Source organism: Rhinichthys klamathensis, unplaced genomic scaffold, assembly GCF_029890125.1.
Source record: "Rhinichthys klamathensis goyatoka isolate OS25496 unplaced genomic scaffold, OSU_Roscu_1.1 h1tg000109l_1, whole genome shotgun sequence".
Lineage (NCBI taxonomy): Eukaryota > Metazoa > Chordata > Actinopteri > Cypriniformes > Leuciscidae > Rhinichthys > Rhinichthys klamathensis.
The window spans coordinates 1,778,258-1,798,901 of NW_026606647.1; the positions used below are offsets into that span (position 1 = coordinate 1,778,258).

General features: G+C 37.9%; 1 protein-coding gene across 17 annotated transcripts in view; it reads right to left on the bottom strand.

Moving 5' to 3' along the window:
* cadpsb (Ca2+-dependent activator protein for secretion b) overlaps nucleotides 1-20,644 on the bottom strand; it is a 100,234-nt gene that overhangs the window by 21,160 nt on the left and 58,430 nt on the right. For 8 of the 17 annotated variants that reach the window (XM_056253775.1, XM_056253773.1, XM_056253777.1 and 5 more), the window contains exons 7-18: nucleotides 16,129-16,240; nucleotides 14,593-14,732; nucleotides 13,877-13,943; nucleotides 13,621-13,729; nucleotides 13,042-13,254; nucleotides 7,140-7,151; nucleotides 3,554-3,690; nucleotides 3,228-3,415; nucleotides 2,759-2,863; nucleotides 1,762-1,863; nucleotides 943-1,006; nucleotides 593-716 (exon numbers count right to left, since the gene is read on the bottom strand). In XM_056253775.1, coding sequence (XP_056109750.1) covers nucleotides 593-716; nucleotides 943-1,006; nucleotides 1,762-1,863; nucleotides 2,759-2,863; nucleotides 3,228-3,415; nucleotides 3,554-3,690; nucleotides 7,140-7,151; nucleotides 13,042-13,254; nucleotides 13,621-13,729; nucleotides 13,877-13,943; nucleotides 14,593-14,732; nucleotides 16,129-16,240 — 1,373 coding nt within the window. The remainder of the gene's footprint in view (nucleotides 1-592; nucleotides 717-942; nucleotides 1,007-1,761; nucleotides 1,864-2,758; nucleotides 2,864-3,227; nucleotides 3,416-3,553; nucleotides 3,691-7,139; nucleotides 7,152-13,041; nucleotides 13,255-13,620; nucleotides 13,730-13,876; nucleotides 13,944-14,592; nucleotides 14,733-16,128; nucleotides 16,241-20,644) is intronic. The other 9 variants (XM_056253779.1, XM_056253776.1, XM_056253774.1 and 6 more) reach the window with 3 other exon arrangements.

Here is a 20,644-nt window from a genome sequence, read left to right on the forward strand (position 1 = left end):
AAAAATGTCCAATTTCCAATCTTCTATGTTATCGCAACACATAGGAAATAGTCAGAAGCTCTTCTTTGTGTGGATTTGAATGCATTTTTTACACACAAGTCCACAAAAGGAGAATGGACAAGAAGACACTTTTCTTGAAAACAGAGGAAAGAAACAAAAGCAGTAATTGACCGTAGAAGAAACAAGTATATTATTTCAAACAAGACAGATGCTGCGTAATTCAAGAATGTGCTCTGGTGTGAAATCAAATAATCACATTATATACAATAAAAATGCAGGCAATTCATTTTATATATATTTTTTTTAAATGGTAAAAAACCCATCAAAATTCATCTACAATTCAAACAAAATCCTAATTAACCAAACCTAAATTTCTTTTCCACTCACAAACTGAAAGTAGAAGAACAGATGATTTAATCAAAGCACATTATTCAAATATGGACCACAGTTTATGCATTAAATTGATTCAAATGAATGTAAACGGAGTTAAAAAAAAGTTAAAAGCACAGAGGTTCCCTTCTGGTTCAAATCATCATATGGTTAAGTGCTTTAAAATCATAATGCTGTGAAAGAAAAGCGTAATGCTAGTCACCTTCCACTCTGGCGTATTCAGTGATGCGCTGGTAGTTAATTTGAGCTGCTTGCTCTAAGCATTTACGAATCACAGCCTTGACTTCTTCCTGCGGCACTGGGGTCACAATGTCCTTCATAAGCACCTGTAAAAAAAAAACACTTGTCACTTTTTTATCTAGTGACATAAATGTTGTTGTCCTGGTATGAACGAGTCATACTTTTGCGAACTTTTTTTTATTTATTTGAAATAATGATGCATGGCAGAACAAGTAAACAGAGGCAGGCGGTACTGAACAAAATACCATCAATTGCTTCTCTTTTCCTTCTACTGCTGCTACTCAGAATCAATATAAGCAATGTTGTCATTACCCTCTCCAGCAAAGACAGAGTGGCTTTCAATGCTCCCTCAGGGCGACCAAACGGAAAGCAATACCTACAACAACGAAAATTACATTGTGTCTGTAGAAAATCCTATATACAATACACATATTTTAGGATGCAATGTCGAGAAAAACCCCCAGAACGGTGTACATCAGCGGTTCTTGACTGGTGGGACGAGAACCAAAAATGGGTTATGGACACTAAGGGGAAAAAAAACAATGCTAAATGTGAATAATACAATGCAACTCTTTTAAAGAAAATGCTTCCCATATCTTTTGTGGCTGACGTCAAATGCTGAAAACCACAAACAAAACTGTACAAGGTATAGACGCACTGAGAAAAATTAAACCACATGCAAGTGTCTCGTTTGATTTGCACAGGCTATAATTTGAGCTCTGTTGTTGAAATAACATTGACATGTTTATGCACTTAATGGCTGTGCACCTCTCATGTTCAGCCTAATACCATATTTGGCCCAGCATTTGTTCCATGCATTAAGCTGATAAATCACCTCTGCTGTTATTTATGTGTTTACAAAATTGTCAATTTCCCTGCTCTGCCTAATAATTTGCATATTGTTGGGACTACGCAGCCAGCGGTGATATAATTTTTAATGTATGATTTTAAAGAACATTTTTTGTCAACTTTCGTACACTAAAAATGTAATGAGATGTTGGATGGCACTCGATGTTCAATATAAAATATGTGTCTTGAAACAAAACCAAGAGAACCACTGGTGTACACAGTCTTCTTGCTATAGCACAGGCTGTGAAATGTTCAATAAATGCCTTACGTCTACATACTCACCTAAAGTTTGTGATCTGATTCTCCAGAAGGACACGTAATCGTTCTTTGATTTCCTCAAAGCGTTCTTTTTCTTCCACCGTTACTGTCCCAAGACCATCAGGCCTATTTTACAAGCAAAACATGCCATTATTTGCAAATTGATTAGGAAGATAGATCAATTTTGAGCCAAGACGAAAGTAATAAAAATCTAAAGAAAGTATTGAACTGATTTATTATTACAACTAATTATGCTACAACATAATTGTTTTATAAAGCCCTGTATATTTTCAGTGAAAGCTAATCAAAACCACATTAACATTTCAGTATGCTCTATATCACACTTGTAACAATAAAATACAGGCCTGGCACACTGAGCCCAGAAAGAACATCTAACCAGAAGCAATGTCTGGCTTTCTTAAATCTAATACACTGGCTCTAAATGTATTTGTACCCAGCAGATGGGACCCTGTTGTGATACACATGGGGGACATTCTTTCCAACCCATTTTTTAAATTTACAGCTATTGATGTCACAAAACTCCAATTGGGCACCATATTTCATTAAAATATATTTAATACCTAGCTGCAGCACAATAATAAATATACTTTCAACAAGTCAGTGGGAAGAGAAAGCTGAACTAAACGTGCTGTACAAGTGCATACAGGCTTCGAAGGCATGAATTCAATTAAATCAAAATTCTAAATATTTTCTTAATGCAGGATCTTGGTCTTATGGTTAAGATAAATATGTCACATTATGAAATATCCTGATGACTTTAAAGAAATAGTTCACCCAAAAAATGTACAGTATGTTAAGGTTTATAGTTTTTTTGCCTCGTGTTCAACTGAAAAAAAAATGAAGAGATTAAAAACTTATTTTGGGGTGAGCTACAGTATACTTTTAAGATATCATAAGCTGTATAAGCAATGTCACCCTGTGTGAGATACATTTTCTGCTATTGCACAATATAAAATATGATGCTTGCTGATATGAATATATCCTTGATAAGCCCTCTTACCTTGCGCTCTCAGGGGCCAGCTGTGTTTTACATTTCCTCTTTTTTTTAGACTCCTTTTTCCCTCCTGACATTGAGCCAGCCCCCTGTAACTCAGACCCCCTCTGACTATCAGGAACATGTAATGAATGAGCAACACAATGAGATTTGGAAATGAAAATAACACCAAAAAAAAAAGGAGAATGGAAAAAGTGTAGTGGCTGAAAGAATACTGCTGAGCTTTGGAAAGTGGAAAAGAAATGAAAAATGATTGAGAACAAAAGACACAACAAATCAAACAAAATTTGGCAAAATTATAAAGAACAATCACAGGGGAAAATATAATAAACGCTAAAGAAAAAAATACAAACATATGCTGATGACTTGCAAAGCGCCCTTGGTTCTGCACTCTCGTTCACCCTGCTTCCATGATCACATCTCTCCCGACATCTAACATCACAATAACGCAGTGTATCTTTACGCAAGCCTGTACCTGTTACCGTGAACATGGGAGGCACAAAACGCGAAGCTGTAGTGCAACAGCGTCGGGTCAATCATGTGCCCGGCATCTGCCCTCTCCAGTAGGTCGCCAAGATAACACAGATGTCTATGGCATCCTCTCACCCCGTTCCGAGCGCAGTACTCATCCAGGACAAACACCTGACCTGGGCTAAACCATCCCTACAATAAAAAAAAGGAAGACAGTTTGAAAGGAAACATTTATTTTTATTATCACTGCTGAAAACAGTTGTGCTGCTTAACACTCTGTGGAAACCATGTTGAATTTAATTGCTTTGCATTAAAAAAAAAAACACTTACCAGACATGCAAAGTTGTCATTTAGCCTGTGGTCCAACGTGAGCCTCTGCACCATCTCGAACAACGAGGCATGATCAAAGCTACATGGGTTAGCTGAGATAAACTCATCCATGCCGTGCTTCTGTGCTCTGTCAGCATCTATTCCAGCCAATCATGGGAGAGGAAGGGAGAGGGGGTGGGTTCAAGGAAGAGGAAATTAGCAAACATCAAGGAGAATGATTTGTTCTCCTCTCACCACAAAAAACTAAACCCCTAGAATGAGCCCTCTATGGCAAATCAAGGACATTGAGCTTTCACATTGTCAACTTGCAGCAAAAGTCAAGCAGAGTTCAATCGGACCTAGCAAATGTGGAACTGAGGGATAACTCTCAGCTCACATTCATTCTGGACGTGCATGCATGAGCTGATCAGGGCCTGGTCTCTTCCTGTCCTATCAATCAAAAGCTTTTTTAAGTAAAAGGCAACAGATGGCCTTGAGGAAGTGGCGTAATTCCAAATGTAGTTTCTATCACATGAATACAATAGATTCTGCCATTCGCAATTGATTAATGTCACTCATTTTAAGAGAGAAGATGGATTGTGTGCTCATAAAAGTGCAAATGCCGAAAAAAGAAATTAGGGGAGATATGTTTGCCATTTTTGATATATTATTATTAACTAACCAGGTATTTTCTAATGTAATTTAATAGTACAACAGCATCAACTAAGTCTCTAAGATAATATTTAAAGGCCCCATGAAATGGCCTGACAAGCACAGTTTTCTGATTCAATTGATTAGACAAAAATATGTGTGGGTCAGCATGAGTTATGAATATTTTTGCTCTGGTTTCCTTTAAAAGAAAAAAAATAATGTTGTGTTTTTTGTTTGTTTTTTGGTAAATATTTACTAGCATATACACTACCGTTCAAAAGTTTGGGTTTTAAAAAAAGTCTCTGTATTTATTGTATGTATTCAAAGCTGTATTTATTTGATCAAAAATAAACACAGTTCAAACAGTAACACTGTGAAATATGATTTCAATTTAAAATAACTATTTTCTAATTTAATATATTTTAAAATGTCATTTATTCCTGTGACGCAAAGGTGAATTTTCTGAATCATTACTCCAGTCTTCAGGGTCACATGATCCTTCAGAAATCATTCTAATATGTTGATTTGCTGTTTAAGAAACACTTATTATTATTAATATTGAAAACAGTTGTGCTGCTTAATATTTTTGTGGAAACCATGATTCATTTTTTTCCGGATTCTTTGATGACTAGAAAGTTCAAAAGAACAACATTTATCTAAAAAATGCCTTTACTGTCACTTTTGATCCATTTAAATCATCATTTCTGAATAAGCGTATTACTATTTTTTTAAAGCAAATTAATAAACCTCAATGACCACAAACTTTGGGTAGTGTAGATGTCTTCAATGCTAATAGACATGGCATAAAAGACACACAAAAAAAACGTTTTTTTTTGTTTGTTTTTTATTTCATGGGTTCTTTAATATGCTTTATGTTATAGGCTAAATGTAACCAAAATCAGCTTGAGAAAGTAGTAAAAGAAAAGGTAAGTTATTCCTAAAAAAGAAACTGACCCCCTATTAGCAAAAGAATAATAGAATCTAAATCTGTGCAGTGATGCTCCAATGAGAGAAAATGTGAGGAAAGAATGTGCATCGTGTTACACCAATGATTAGGGCGTGTGTCTAGATAACAACAATAACCATGTGAATATGTGAATACATATGGCTAAAAATAAAGTGCAAAAAACAAAAACTATTCAGATCTGCTTAATTAGAGGAACTTGGATAAAGTTATGTTATCCTTTGGCCAAATAAAGCATTGCTACAAAAAAAGAAAGAATAGAGGCACAGGAAAAGACACGGGGTTGTAGGAATGAAGAACTCAGTGAGGAAATGAGCTAGGATAGACAATGGACAAACTGAGAAAAGTTCAACATCAGAATGAATGGCAAAGAAGCCTTATAACTGAGAAACTCGGGATAATAAAGAAATGAGAAAAAGAAAGTGTAAAAATGCATAACAGACTATACGAGCTATATGAACCGTGGAATTAAAGGGAAGAAATAAGCAAAGGTGTCCTAATTACAGGGTAAACCTACAGGATTAAAGGATGTGCCTTATTCATTTGCATTTTTACATTTCATAATTATACATGAATTAAAATAATGTGCTTCCACATTCCACAGTTTTAAATCGGCTTGTGCAAAAACCGCTGTGCTGTATTCAAATAAGACTAGGACTTATGGGGATACTAATAAACTAGGAACCATTTCCTACCCTGTTATTAATAATATTTTACTACTATAAAATAACTCCTGATGTTTTTAATGGTTATATATGATATTTAATTGAAAATGAATGTATTTTACATGCAGGAACACAGTAGACACTCCACTGTGCTTTCCAATGTCATGCAAGAAAAAGGAAGAGAAAGGAAAAAAAAAACTGGAGTAACATTTTCCGCTTGCCTATCTTTTAGCATTCCGCATTTTTCTCTTAGCATTTGCAAGTTGACAATACTGGAGACATTTTCAGTGTTTTCATAAGGGTTGCTGAGCACACTGACAAGCAAGCCACTTCAGTGGCGTGCCAACAGGCTAGCATTTATGTTCTAGTGCAGATACACGGCTTTAACAGGAAGCCAACAGAGTCTAAAAAAGTAATTCATTCATTCTCTGTGAAAAAAATGGAGAATAATCAAAAAGGAAGAACATGAACTTGTCTTTCCATCAGCATCTGAATGGATAACATGACATCAAAATGCTCACCTACTCAAGCAGTATAAGGGCAAACACACAGGTGCAAATAATGAACTATATCTTTGCTAAGTTCTACATTGGGTTTAGGGACTACTTCAAAGAGGCCCATTTCCTCTGGACGAAAGATAATTAGGAGTATTTCTTGGTGAGGAGGGACGGCAGTGCCTGCTCCTTCACATTGGCATTCAGAATACTCCACTTACATATTTGCCAACTCTTGTAAAGCTCAAGTTCAAAAATAAAGAAATCAGTTGAAAGGCAACTGAACCCTCGAGAGTAAAGTCCAAGTGGTCAAACACGTACAGTGCTTCACTGCTGCGGTTACTGTTGACAGAATTGATGGTCAAACTTAGGAATGGCCAAATTTGACTTAGTCAGTCATCCCAAACATTCTCATAATTGTCCCATAAGTTTAGCAATCACATTTTTAGAATGAAATGCCACCAAAACAAGTCAAACCCCATCTTTTACTTTACTCTGAGGGGTCTTGTGATGCTAGTGATGTTTATGTAGAGAAGGCAATTATGCAAATAAATCATAAACCATATTAACTTAGCTAAATAATAAGTACAAACGCACTAATTTACATGCAACCTAAACTGGCAAGAATAATGAAAGTTTGTAGTTTTAGCCATCATCAAAATAAAAGTTCAACGGAAAAGTAAAAGAATCTACTTAGGTCTAAAGCATGAGGAGTGAGATTTGAAAGGAGGAGAAAAAGAACGAGAGAAAAAGGATAAAGAGAGCACGTTGCATAGGTCAGATAATGGTTTTATGATTATCTGACTGGTGCTAGCTAACAGGTTAGCACTTACCCTTGAGTCCAGCTAGAAGACAGCAGGGTAAGAAGGGACAAACCAGAATAACATAAAGACTAGCAACAAGGCTGAAGGAAAAAGCAGACACGAAAACCCTGACTCCACTACAGCTGCAGGACTAAAGAAGGGTACAAGCAAAGCATGAACGAAGAAAAAACACAACGTAAAATACAACAACCTGTACCGACATGATAGTGCAGTTTGAACTGGTGGGTGGTCAGATCGAGTAGTGAAAGAAAGAAAGAAAGAAACAAAGAAAGAAAGAAAGAAAGAGAGAGAAAGAAAGAAAGAAAGAAAGAAAGAAAGAAAGAAAGAAAGAAAGAAAGAAAGAAAGAAAGAAAGAAAGAAAGAAAGAAAGAAAGAAAGAAAGAAAGTGTATTACGTTGTTCTCTGCTGCAGCTGATTTTGACAGGATTCTCACAGGATACAATCTAGATCAGACTCAACTAGATCACTGAAACATATACTAACACTGTACTGGCAAATACACTTACCTTCAGACATACAGAATATTTGAATGTTGGTCAAATGTGTATTTGATGCCAGTATCAGTTTCTAAATCGATTCTATGAAGGTACTGAATCCGGTAAAAAACAAATGAGCAAATAAACTGCTTAGAAAATAAATCCAGTTAGCAGTAGGGGCTCCTGACCGTAAATTTAGGTAGGCCTAGTGCTAGTTTATGATAAACATTGTGTAAGCTTTTGTATTCTAATCGCTGAACACCCAGACACACTTTTGGCAGAGGTCTAGTGTCTTTTGTTATTCAGTCTGAGGGTGGCGCACTAATGTTGATTGACAATTTGACAGGCATACTAGAATGTTATCTTAGTATTGCCTTAATGTAGCGTTTATTGCCTCCGAATGTTGTTTTTAAAAGTTGTTGAGGAATTCCGGTGAGGAAAAGAAAGTAATTTCTATTCTCAGAACAAACATAAAACAAACACAACAGAACTATATAGAGACTATTAGCACGTTTAAACTTTTATTAATTTGTTATTAAGAACAGACATGCCAACTAGTTCTGACCTGATGCAGACTAAAATACACATAGCTAAAGCGGATTGAGATCATCTTGGTCTGGAGCGTGAAAATAAGCGGGGCAGTCTGAAATCTGCCCCAATGGCTCTCAATTAGCCCCTTTCACACAGAGATTCCGGAAAATACACGGATAAAGCGACCCGGGATTTGACCTGGGTTCGTTTGATTTTGGTTCATTCACACTGCCAGTGATTTTCCGGAATCAGAGAGTGCGTTCACACACAACCCGTAAAAATCCCGTAAAGACACGTGACATCGATGTGACATGTAATGTCTCAGCAGCGTGTATAGTTTGCTTGTGAGCTGCGATTTCTCTCTGGAGAAACCACGCTTGTGCATTTTTTTCTCTGATTCGATCATAAACTAGCGCATTAAGTACCGTTTCACTAGCCTGCTTTCACTTCACTTCAGCGTCATCATTACGACACGGCATTGGTTACGGCTTTTGTTCACATAGCGCGCGTTCCGGGACTGATCCCGGCAATGTTACTAGGTCCCCAACCCGGCATCGATCCCAGCATCAATCCCGGGTCGTGTTTGCGTTCACACAGAAGGCGTTCTGGCAATTTCCCGGGATCAACGCGCTGTGTGAAAGGGGCTTTAGAGCGTGCTGCAGTTGCATTTTTCCCCACAGATTTATATTGGAGAATTGTGGGGTGCTGTAGAGCTGGGGAGGGCTTAGCGGCCTGCTGACCGGCTTAGTATACATGCCTGCCAAAGCCATACACTAATATATCCTACGACTTAAAATAGTCTAGAAAATCCGAAAATATATTGTTACAAAATGCTGAACAAATTCACAATTTCTTATTGATTCAGTTTATATAGAGTTCTATGTTTTGGATGAATATTTTGGTGGGTCTAGCCATTAGACATGTGGGCTGTCAAGAGGTGGATATAAGACGCGTGAAGCATCTCGCAGTGTAGCCCTATGTGTACTTGTGTACCCCTTTTTTATTTTTAAAGTGTCCCTCGTGACTTACCGATGTGGTGTTAGTTATATACAGTATGTGCCTACATACCAGTGTATGCGTGCCACTAAACTAAGTAGTTTGGACCGTAAGGCCTGGCTCTAGTGGCCTATTAGACTGTGTGCGCCTGAGCCTGCTTTGCCGAATGGCTTAACTCTAGTGGCCTATGACTATGTGTGCCTGGGCTACCACGCCGAATGGCTTAACTCTAGTGGCCTATGACTGTGTGTGCCTGGGCTACCACACCGAATGGCTTAACTCTATTGGCCTATGACTGTGTGTGCCTGGGCTACCACGCCGAATGGCTTAACTCTATTGGCCTATGACTGTGTGTGCCTGGGCTACCACGCCGAATGGCTTAACTCTATTGGCCTATGACTGTGTGTGCCTGGGCTACCACGCCGAATGGCTTAACTCTATTGGCCTATGACTGTGTGTGCCTGGGCTACCACGCCGAATGGCTTAACTCTATTGGCCTATGACTGTGTGTGCCTGGGCTACCACGCCGAATGGCTTAACTCTATTGGCCTATGACTGTGTGTGCCTGGGCTACCACGCCGAATGGCTTAACTCTAGTGGCCTATGACTGTGTGTGCCTGGGCTACCACGCCGAATGGCTTAACTCTAGTGGCCTATGACTATGTGTGCCTGGGCTACCACACCAAATGGCTTAACTCTAGTGGCTTATGACTATGTGTGCCTGGGCTACCACGCCTAATGGCTTAACTCTATTGGCCTATGACTGTGTGTGCCTGGGCTACCACACCAAATGGCTTAACTCTATTGGCCTATGACTGTGTGTGCCTGGGCTACCACGCCGAATGGCTTAACTCTATTGGCCTATGACTGTGTGTGCCTGGGCTACCATGCCGAATGGCTTAACTCTAGTGGTCTATGACTGTGTGTGCCTGGGCTACCACGCCGAATGGCTTAACTCTATTGGCCTATGACTGTGTGTGCCTGGGCTACCATGCCGAATGGCTTAACTCTAGTGGTCTATGACTGTGTGTGCCTGGGCTACCATGCCGAATGGCTTAACTCTATTGGCCTATGACTGTGTGTGCCTGGGCTACCACGCCGAATGGCTTAACTCTAGTGGCCTATGTCTATGTGTGCCTGAGCCAAAAGGCTCAAACATATCCAATTAGAATGCGCATTATGTGTGGCTTTAACAAATGAAATACACGTTGCAGGCTAATAGAAACCCCCCACAACCACCTGAGCAAATAGTATGATGATTTAGCATAATTTGATAATCGTCATTGTCAAAACCCTCTATACTCCTATTTGTAAATGTGGAGGTCATTTGGACAACGGATGAATAATGGAGCATGACTCTAAGGGGGCTTTTACACTGGGCTCGTTTGCTGCGTTCCGAGCCCAAGCCTGTTTGTTCCCGGCGCCCCCCGCAGCGTTGGTCTGGTTTCACACTCAACTTGATTCTATCGAATCCTGGTGCGTTGGCGTGCATATTACGTCATCGCAAACATGCACGGCGCATGATAGAAAACAGAACGCGGGTCAATATTGTTTTTTATTAATTCGTTGCTATTATGCACAGTTGAGTGAACAATACAGGTTTACTGTGCGTGTGTCACATAAGGTAGGCCACCTTGCAAATGGACATGCTGCTTGCAAACGGACTCTTTTGAGGAGACAGAGGATTTCCAAATTTGGTGCCCTGATTTCACACGCAATGCACGAATACACTGCAGCCTCACTCTCGCTCGTATCCAAGGTAAATCATCAACACTATCATCCCTTACAAGTGTTTTATTTAACTGAATACATCACAATAAGCTAAAACGCATGCGCAGGTCACTTTACTTCCTGAACAAGTGCACACCCGAGTCCATGCTGCTTTCACATTCACGCAAACCGCGGCACGGTTCGGGAGCAACCAAACTCAGACCACCTCCTCCAGGTAGTCTCGGGTTCGGTACCCCAGTGCGCACCCGGGTCCCATGACGTTCACATTAGCGATTTTTCATGCGAACCGTGCCCCGTTCCGAACTAAACTGCCAGTGTGAAAGCCCCCTAACACGCGTTCAGCTGAACCCAGCCCGAAACACACACGGCCACGGGTAAATGAAAACATCATCCTTGGAAAAAGTGTTGTTGGAAGTTGAGCAAATAAAGTTAGCCTTTCTAAAAGCGCACTGCAATGCTAAGGCAAACGCTACACAAGTATTTGAAGGTTGAGCACGGAAGCTCATTGGCTTCTAAAACAGCAGGAAACAATCAGCTGTGCCATATAGATAACGATGTGATTACGAGCAGGTTAAGTTAAAGGACCTATTAGCCTGCGCTATCAAGAGTTTCAGAACAGAACTTTGTATTTAACAAAGTGAACCTTATTGTAAAGTGTTCCCAAAACTCTACGGGGTATCCATTTCCCTTTTAATATTCCCTTAATCATTGTATGTTATTATGATACAGGTACTCTGTATTCAATCAGAATAATTAATGTATATTTAATATATTTATGCATGTATATATATAAACTGTTGCCAGAACCTTCATAGTATTCCAGAATCTGTGAAAACCTTCTGCAGCAAAGGAATGTTTGCTCGTGGGTGTGTGTACAGCATGTTATATTCCACTACTCTGTGCCATTCAAGACCACCTGGGGTGTGTTAAGGTGGAGGGTGAAACATTTACACAGTGTAATAATGTTTCAGAGGGGAGAGGGTCTGTCATATAGTGAGAAAATTGAATGGCATCTGAACTTGTGAGGGAATCATCTGACCACAAGAAACATTCACAAACAAGACAAATAAATCAATGGAAAAACAACACAGAACCTCTACCTTTAGATTTTGTATGAGGTTAAACCGTGAGCTATATTTTATTGAACTTATTTTAACAGTGTATAAATCCTGTTAAGAGACATTTTATGATATAAGACATTGCTATGGACAGATGCTGAAGTAGATGCACACCAAAAGACAAGGTTCTGAATAGCAGGATCTATTATTATTTAGATGCTTCAAAGTGACTTGATATTAGTGTGAAGTATTTTTTTTTTTTTTTATCGTTGGTGAGAACATTTGTGGCAGAATCGTAATGCAACGAAAGGTTCCATTTATGTCTTAAAAGGACAGTACACCCAAAAATGATAATTCTGTCATTATTTACTGATTCTCATGTCATTCCAAACCCCTAGAACGTTCTTTCTTCTGTGGAAAAAAAAATATGAATTTTTGCATGCAAATGAACAGGGTTCAAGCTTAATTTCCAAATCTTCTGAAGCTATATAATAGCTTTGTGTGAAAAACTGACCAAAATGTATGTGTTCTGCAGAAGAAAGAGTTTTTTTATTTTTTTTATTTTTTACAACATGAGGGTGAGTAAAAGGTGTCATAATTTTCATTTTTTGGTTGATAATGTCTTTATGGAAAAAAGAAAGGCCTATTTTAAACTGACCAATTTAAATAATTTAAACTATTGTAAATTGGCTGAAAATTCTTACACGGAGATGTTAAAGCTAATCAGGAGTGCGTGCGAGCAGAAAGAAGACATGGACATTGAAATAAACACATTGCTCCACTATACACACTCACTCTTACCTTTTCCTGCTACTTGTGCAGTGTGCTGAGAGTGCAAGGTGACATCACTATGACATTATGAGTTACTAACTCAACCTGACAACAACCTGAATTAATTTATTAATTATTATCCACTTTGTGACATGTTGTCATGGGAACAATGTCACTGTCCGTAAGTGGTTGAGGGCATGGGGCTCTAACCTGAATAACAGAGCGGTTTATAAAAGATGGTGATTAACAAGCCTTGCTATTTATTTAATTTACTCGCCATCTCAGCTTCAGTCAATTTTTGTCCTGATTGACATCGTAATGAAATGCTTTATTGGTATGTTTACTTACAGAACTGAGAGATGGGGGCGTCCATCTGTGCCGCTGCTCCGCTCTTAGAATTCAGTTTCTGGACCTGGGTGGGCGGGACAGGTTTGTGTGATTGGCCAGTAGCTCGATACATGGCCTGCACCCATAGGATGCGGTCCTGCTCATCATCACTGGCAAAGATCACAGTGTCACCCTCCTTCACTGCATTGAAAAAAGCCCGGCCTCCATCCAGACCTGCACACACAGAAAAAAAAAAGAAGTCAAATTCAGGTAGACATTGGAAGATACACTTAAAAATGCACTTTTGCTGCATTATAAACAAAATTTCAAACACCATCTTCAAAGAAATGATTCTAGACTCTTTCATAGAATTGGCTTCACTTTTCTGAGGCTTTTTAACTAATTGCACCAATTCCTTTTAACCAATTGCACCCAAGATGGATGTATGAAGTCAGTTCCCCTTAAGTGCACACAGGTGTCTCAGCGGAGTCAACAAAGATGTAGTTTATTACAATAACAATGGACACTAACGTTTTGACGACCAGAAAGTAATAATAGTTAGTGGTACATAAGAGTAATCTGTGAATGTAAGAGTTTTACCTGGCTGTGGGTCAGTGTAGTCCACAGTATAGCCATCTAACTGCAGCAGCTCCTGGGGTTCTGACTTCTTCTCTCGATAGCTGCACATGGCAAACGTATACTGACTTACCTATAGCAGAAGAGAAACAAATAGTATTAAAATACTTGGCATTAGGGTTCTCAGGTTAAATCAATGTCATATGCACTACCTAAAATTGGATATGGTTCATAAAGAGACCATTCTTCACTCAAAATTTTAATGTATAAAAAGATATACCTGGACCAGGACAAAGAAGCGCTTTTTCCAGCGTTTCCAAACATTTTTGCCAACAGCCCATAAATACCTGATGGAATAATCACAGGCTTCATCAGTATTTTCCTTTATTAATTTAACTCATATACCACCGTTCAAAAGTGTGTGGTCGATAAAAATGTTTTTTTTTTTTTTTTAAAGAAATGATTACTTTTATTCAACAAGGATGCAACACTTTCAGATTTCTATTTCAATTAAATCCTGCTCTTTTGAACTTTCTGTTCATTAGAGAATCCTGAAAAAAAGTATTAGTTTCCACAGAAACATTAAGCAGAATGACTGTTTTCAATTGTGATAATAAATCAGCATCACCAATTCAGCATGTTACAATGATTTCTGAAGGATTAAGCAACACTACTTAAAATCCTGCTTTACCATCAAATACATAGATTACATTTTAAAATATATTAAAATAGAAAACAGTTATTTTAAATTGCAATAATGTCACAATATTACTGGTTTACTATATTTTTGATCAAATATATGCAGCATTGGTGAGCATAACACACTTCTTTCAAAAACATTTAAAAAATCTTACCGACCCCAAACTTTTGACAGAAGTGTACATCATTTTTCATTTAACCATGAAACAAAAGATGATATGTGTGGATTATACTGTTTTAGAATGTAATCTCCATACTTTTACAGAGAAGTATTTCTGTCCCCACAAAAGCCCTTACCCACAAGCCTTCATGTTCTGAGGCTTGTCCATGCGGACGGCAAGTTTGATCTTCAGATCTTGATCAGGGCAAGCCTTGGTCACAGTCATCTTGTGGAGTTCTGCCTGCTTTGGGCTGTTTGGAGTTGGGTGAAGAACCACCTAATCATTCAACATTAGAGAACCATGATTATTATCAGTCCATATGATCACAATTCAGACCAAACTGAGCAACCACTGACTGAGAGACAAAGCTATCACCATTAAAAAGAGCATACCCAAAATGAAAATTCTGTCATTATTTACTTACCCAAATGTCTTTCCGAACCCATATGACCTTCTTTCAGGATAGAATGACAGAACTTTCATTTTTGGGTGAACTATCCCTTTAACATGTAATCCTATAGCCAGTGTCTGCCCTAGAAACGCTAAGACATTTTCACACATGAAGCATTCAGTAAACGGATAAACAGGTTGTGTGGGTGTGGGAAAATATCCCTGAGTCTGGGTGTGAGCTGATAATGACATTACTTTGCCAGTCAGCGCTTTTAGTAAAATTCTCAACATTCAATTAATTTTGGCTCATGCCTCTGTGCACTGAGAGTTGGAATGTGCAGCTCTTCTCTTGGCACCTTATCAGAGAAGAGCCAGTTTCTCTCTATTCTCTCCTGTGCTTTTTTATTTGCTCTCTTCTCTCTCTCTGATAAGTTGGCTCAATCTATTTCTTAGCTAGAGTTGAATGCTTAGAGATGCCTGCCTACCTCAGTCTTGATGAAGACACATTTATCAACCATGTACCAAACATCGGGCATCAGTCAAGATCAAAAACCATGTTAATAATTTCATAATTAGAGGACCTCTGAGTCCTTGAATGTAGAATGCTTTTTAAATTCCAATTCATGATTTCTTATTAAGGTTATATTAACATAAAGGCCAATTGCAATTCAAATTTGAATTAAAAAATGCTCACCAAGGCCGCATTGATTTGATGAAAAATACATAAAAACAGTAATATTGTGAAATATCATTACAATTTAAAATACCCTTTTTTCTTTTAAAATATATTTTAAAATTAATTCATTATTTATGTCTGTGACAGCAAAGCTGAATTTTCAGCAGCCATTACTCTGAATAGAAATACTTTTTAACATTATTAATGTCTTTACTGTCACTTTTGATCAATTTAATGTGCCCTTATACATTTTTTCATAAAAGAAAAAAATATTACTGACTCAAATTTCTTATTATGGCATAAACAGGCATAATTAGCCAAAATCAGTTGTCATTCGGTTAAAATATTTGTTTTATTACAACAATTCAGCATCCGGAGGGGCATGGTGAATTCAATTCAAATTCTAACTCAGGACGCCTGTTACAATTTTCAAGACTGGAGATTCACAGGCATCAATGAAGCAAAAGGAGGATTACAAAGTAAGACATCACTTCTACAACTCCACCATAACAACCTCAAACAAACTCAAAAAATAAAAAAAATAAAAACTCAACAGAATGACAAATGTCCAAAGCCACCAGAAAGAAAAGAAGGATTGAGTGTTACCCGGCCCAGCTCCTTGTCCTCCAGGGCCAGAACCCCTGTGCTCTCTGTGAAGAGCTTCACTTTGACCGCGGGCAGAGGGTGTGTGGTGGAGAAGTCTCCTTGGGTTCCCCAACTGAGAACACACATATACACAAAAACACCATTCATGTCTTTGATGGTAGGCTTCTATGTACTTTATACACTCATTTTTATCCATCTCACACACAAAACACACAGAAAAACACAAAAAGTACAGCCACCAAGGGTTATACTTCCTGGGGCTCTGGAATGTGTGGCTTTCTCCAGGTATAATAGATCTCCTTGACACTCGGCCACTCTTTATTACTTTATCACTGCGTAACTGCTGAGCACAGAGACATCTCGCAACCCTTGTTTTCATTGTATTACTTTGATCAGCGAGGAAAACAATCTCTGCAGTCCTATTCGGCTGCACGGCAGGGCTGATGAAATAGTTTGCCAACAAATCATTTGATAAGGTCGTAAAAATCTAATACAGAAAGTCAAGTGCATGAGAGACAGACCAGTGGGTAAAGTGTATCATCTGACGTTTTCTGCATAACGCATTCAGCCGAGGATATTCTCTGGTGATTACTGGTACGAGATTCTCCCACATCAGACAAGTCTGACATTTGGAAAATAATAAATAAATGAAAAACCTAAAGAAGATTTTGAGAGTTCACATTCGCAGACCACCATTATTTACTCTTTCTCTACCCATTCATTATCTGAGTCCAATGGCGTGTGGCAGACCCGAGGCAAAGTTCTCTTTGCATCTGTTCGTTTTTGCTAAAAACTAGCTGACTTACAGATCATTTAAAGTTTTAAGTTCATTTTGATTTGATTTACACACAGTTCCCCTTATAAGTCCAGTTATTGATGTCATAAGTTGTAATTGCAGCCGAATGCTGTTCAGCCAAGAGGTCTGTAAATATATGAGTCTTATACAAGATTGTGGACATATGTTTTAGAAGGATAGTTTTATTATTCTGATATTCTTAAACAGTTGTCTAGCTGTTACAAAAAAGTTCAAAGTTTCAAACTTGTCTTAACTGCCTTCTGTACTAAAACAAGTTCACTTTACTTGAAAAAGTTGGAAAACGATTGCACAGATTTTTAAGCCTCCATAGCTTAAAATTGATTAAATCCATATTGAGAAGTCAGAAAGAATAATAAGTTAAATTAAATGAATACATTCTGAAGTATATTAACTGAATCTGGAATATTAAACTAACCTGATATTTATTAATTTACCAATTTACTCAGGAAAAGTTTGCTTTCTTTGCTTTTCAGTTTTCGAATTTCTCATTAGGATTGATTAGCAAAAATAAGGCAGTCAATTTCCAAACTTTTTCTTTAACTAAATTGAACTTAATAGAATTTACAGTGTTCAAATTCATGCTACGCAGAACAGCATGAGAAGAAAGTTCAACACTCTTTCTTCAGCAATAAAAACAAAAAAATAAAACACAAATATGATGTTTAACTAGTCATTTTTGCTTAGTATGGTTGAATTGGATCATCAAAGGTCAGCAGCAAAGACATTGGTTAATAAAGTAAGATTAAAAACATACAGTATATTTGTGTAATTTAAAATTTAATTATTACACGTTTGCATAATATTTTGAGTTTGCATTTAACTGTTTTTATTCATTTTGAGGATTTCAGATTTTTTTTTTTTTGTGCAAGTGATATGAGTAAATGCATGCTCACATTTAGTCTAGAACTACATTGACTATAATTGTTTTACAGCGTACAAACTGCACCTAATTCCCAATTTCTCTCAACATGGGGACAAGAGAGGTGTCCGTCAATAATTGGGAAAACAAAGTAACTTGCATTACTTAATTTAGATATTTTGATGTAAATTTAAAAGTAATGTGTTTACTAGTTACTTCACAAAAAAGTAATCTGATTACATAATAACTCGCATTACTTGTAATGCATTACACCCCAACACTGCGCCTTAGTATCTCAATGAGACTAGAGATCCTGGTGGTGCACTTTATCTGTCACTGTCTTAGATCTCATATTTCATTATATTTTAAGATTGATTATTTTTTCATCCAAATTTGTCTAAGGAGGACACACTGCCTCGTTTGCTTCCTTGAAGAAAACACCCCTGCTATAATCTCTCTACGCTCCACCCACTAATCCATATGCATGTAGTGTAAAGCCGTCATAAAGGGAGAAATATTATAACTCATGCATGTATGAGAGATCGCACTGTAGCAGGGCTCACACCATGCTTTATATGATCAGTATTGATATTATAAATAATAAATGGACACAATCTCAGAACAATATGATGCAACAGTATAGAAATGTTCACCTAGGAAAACACGGATACACTCTCTCCTGCACACACACACACACACACACACACACACACACACACACACACACACACACACACACACACACACACACACACACACACACACACACACACACACACACACACACACACACACACACGGTGATTGGTAGAGTTGGCCTAGTAAAACCGGAACACGTGACATGATCTGCTGCCGTGGAAACAGGCTGCACGTTTCAGAGGCAGCAGTCAAATGAGACCGAAAGAAAAAGGGGGAGAGAAAAAGAAATGAAAAAGAAGGCAAAAAGGGGAAGCTAGTGCAAGAGGGAAAAAAACTGCTATGTGTGTGGTGGGAAGTGTGATTTATCACTTAGAGAAGTGACAAATGCAGACTGAAAGATGGGAGAACACAATCGTCAATCTGCTTGATGACCACCAGGGGGCGATAATCATGTAACGGCTGGGCGGTCGAGGATGGATAGAGACCAACAGCAATCAGCAAAAACATATTTTGCATGTGAAAATATGAGCCATAGGGAAAATTTCACTGAGAATGAATTGTACTCGCTGATCATTTTCACATTCTGTCTGCATTGTTGTAGCACCAGATTCACAAAAAAAGAACTATGCAAATTACTGAAGGTAATGGAGCAATACATCCAAAAAATGCCCAATGTTAAATATAAATATTGTGAATTAGGCCCAATCTACAATTTATATAAATAGAGGGTGAACTTAATTTATTGTATATAGAAAAAAGAGACTTGTTAGCACTGAAAATAATTACAAAGACTTAATTTAAATACACTGGAGCTCTATATCAGTGAAGTTAGCACCTGGTTGACCATGCAGGATTGCAGATGCTTAGTCAATAAGCAGCAGGTTTCTGCACAGATAAAACACAAATAATTGTGAAGTCTTATGTTAATGAACGAAACATGTTTAGTTTCTGGGCAAGTGTTTGTATGGCTTCCATGGATATGGATGGGTTAGCATTCTAACAGTGCTAACGGCGTGTCAGGGAGGTTGCTGACACTGCACAAGGCCATGCATGACTGAACCGTGTGTATGTGTGAGATCGCCTTTGGGACAGCGTAAGACAGGTTTACTCTTGAACAGCTGACTGAATAACATTTTCTGAGAACTTCTGAATGTCAAATTTCCTTTTCTCTTCCATTCTGCCTCGTTCGCTCTCCTCGATCTCCTCCTCCTCTTAATCTCTCTCCTTCAGCATGTCTGTTCGATGTGACACATTCTTGTGTGTCCATTAGCGCTGTTATGCTTTGCCAAAATGAGCCAATTCTCTCTGTTTCCAACCGCCAGTGACAGCATGAATACATGAATATAGACAGAGTTCTATGACTCATAATCATAAGGCTTTTATAAGAGCTAAGTGCTTTACAGTTGAAAGAAGAGGAGAGAGAGCGAGGAGCAAAATTTAAGTTACGAAAATAGGAAAAGAATGGAACAGAATAGTGGATACAGAATAAAAGAGGAGCAGGGGAGCTCTGATAAGAGAAATAGAGCTGGGAGATATACTGAATATTCATGATAAATTTATGATTTTGCTGTTCATGTAAAATGAAACATTGTGAATCAATGTTTTAAAAGCATCTTTTATTTGAACTTCAGAAGCAAAAAAGTTCATTTGTGATTTATTTAGTGAATAAATGAAATCAAATGAATCTGTATTAATATATCAACTTCAAACTGATTCATTCGCACTTAAAACGTCTCTGCATGGTATTATTCATATGATTAAAAAATATATATATATATTGAGATATAATTGTAAAATATATGTAAGTATGTATTACTGTTTAAATTTGGTGCAAAATAAATAGATCAATTCTTCCTTGTGATCAAATAGTGAAAAAATGTATACTGAATATTGTTCAAATATATTGAGATAGCCTTGTAAGGAAAGGATGGAACGGAGAAAGGGATAAAATAGGGGGAAGAAAATGTCCTAGAAGACGATTCTTCGTTGTAGGTTTTCCTACCTATGAGGGGAAAGAAGGTGACCTTGTATATGAAACGGATTTTATTCCCGTCAAAGGCGTGCTATACGGAGCGTGTGTGTGTGTGTAAGTTCTCACTTACACACACACAAGTGAAGGTTGTTGTGTGTGATGACAGAATTTAAATGCTAATTCTCACGTGACGTCATTATTCTTCAGCAGTGCCGGAGGCTCTCTCTCT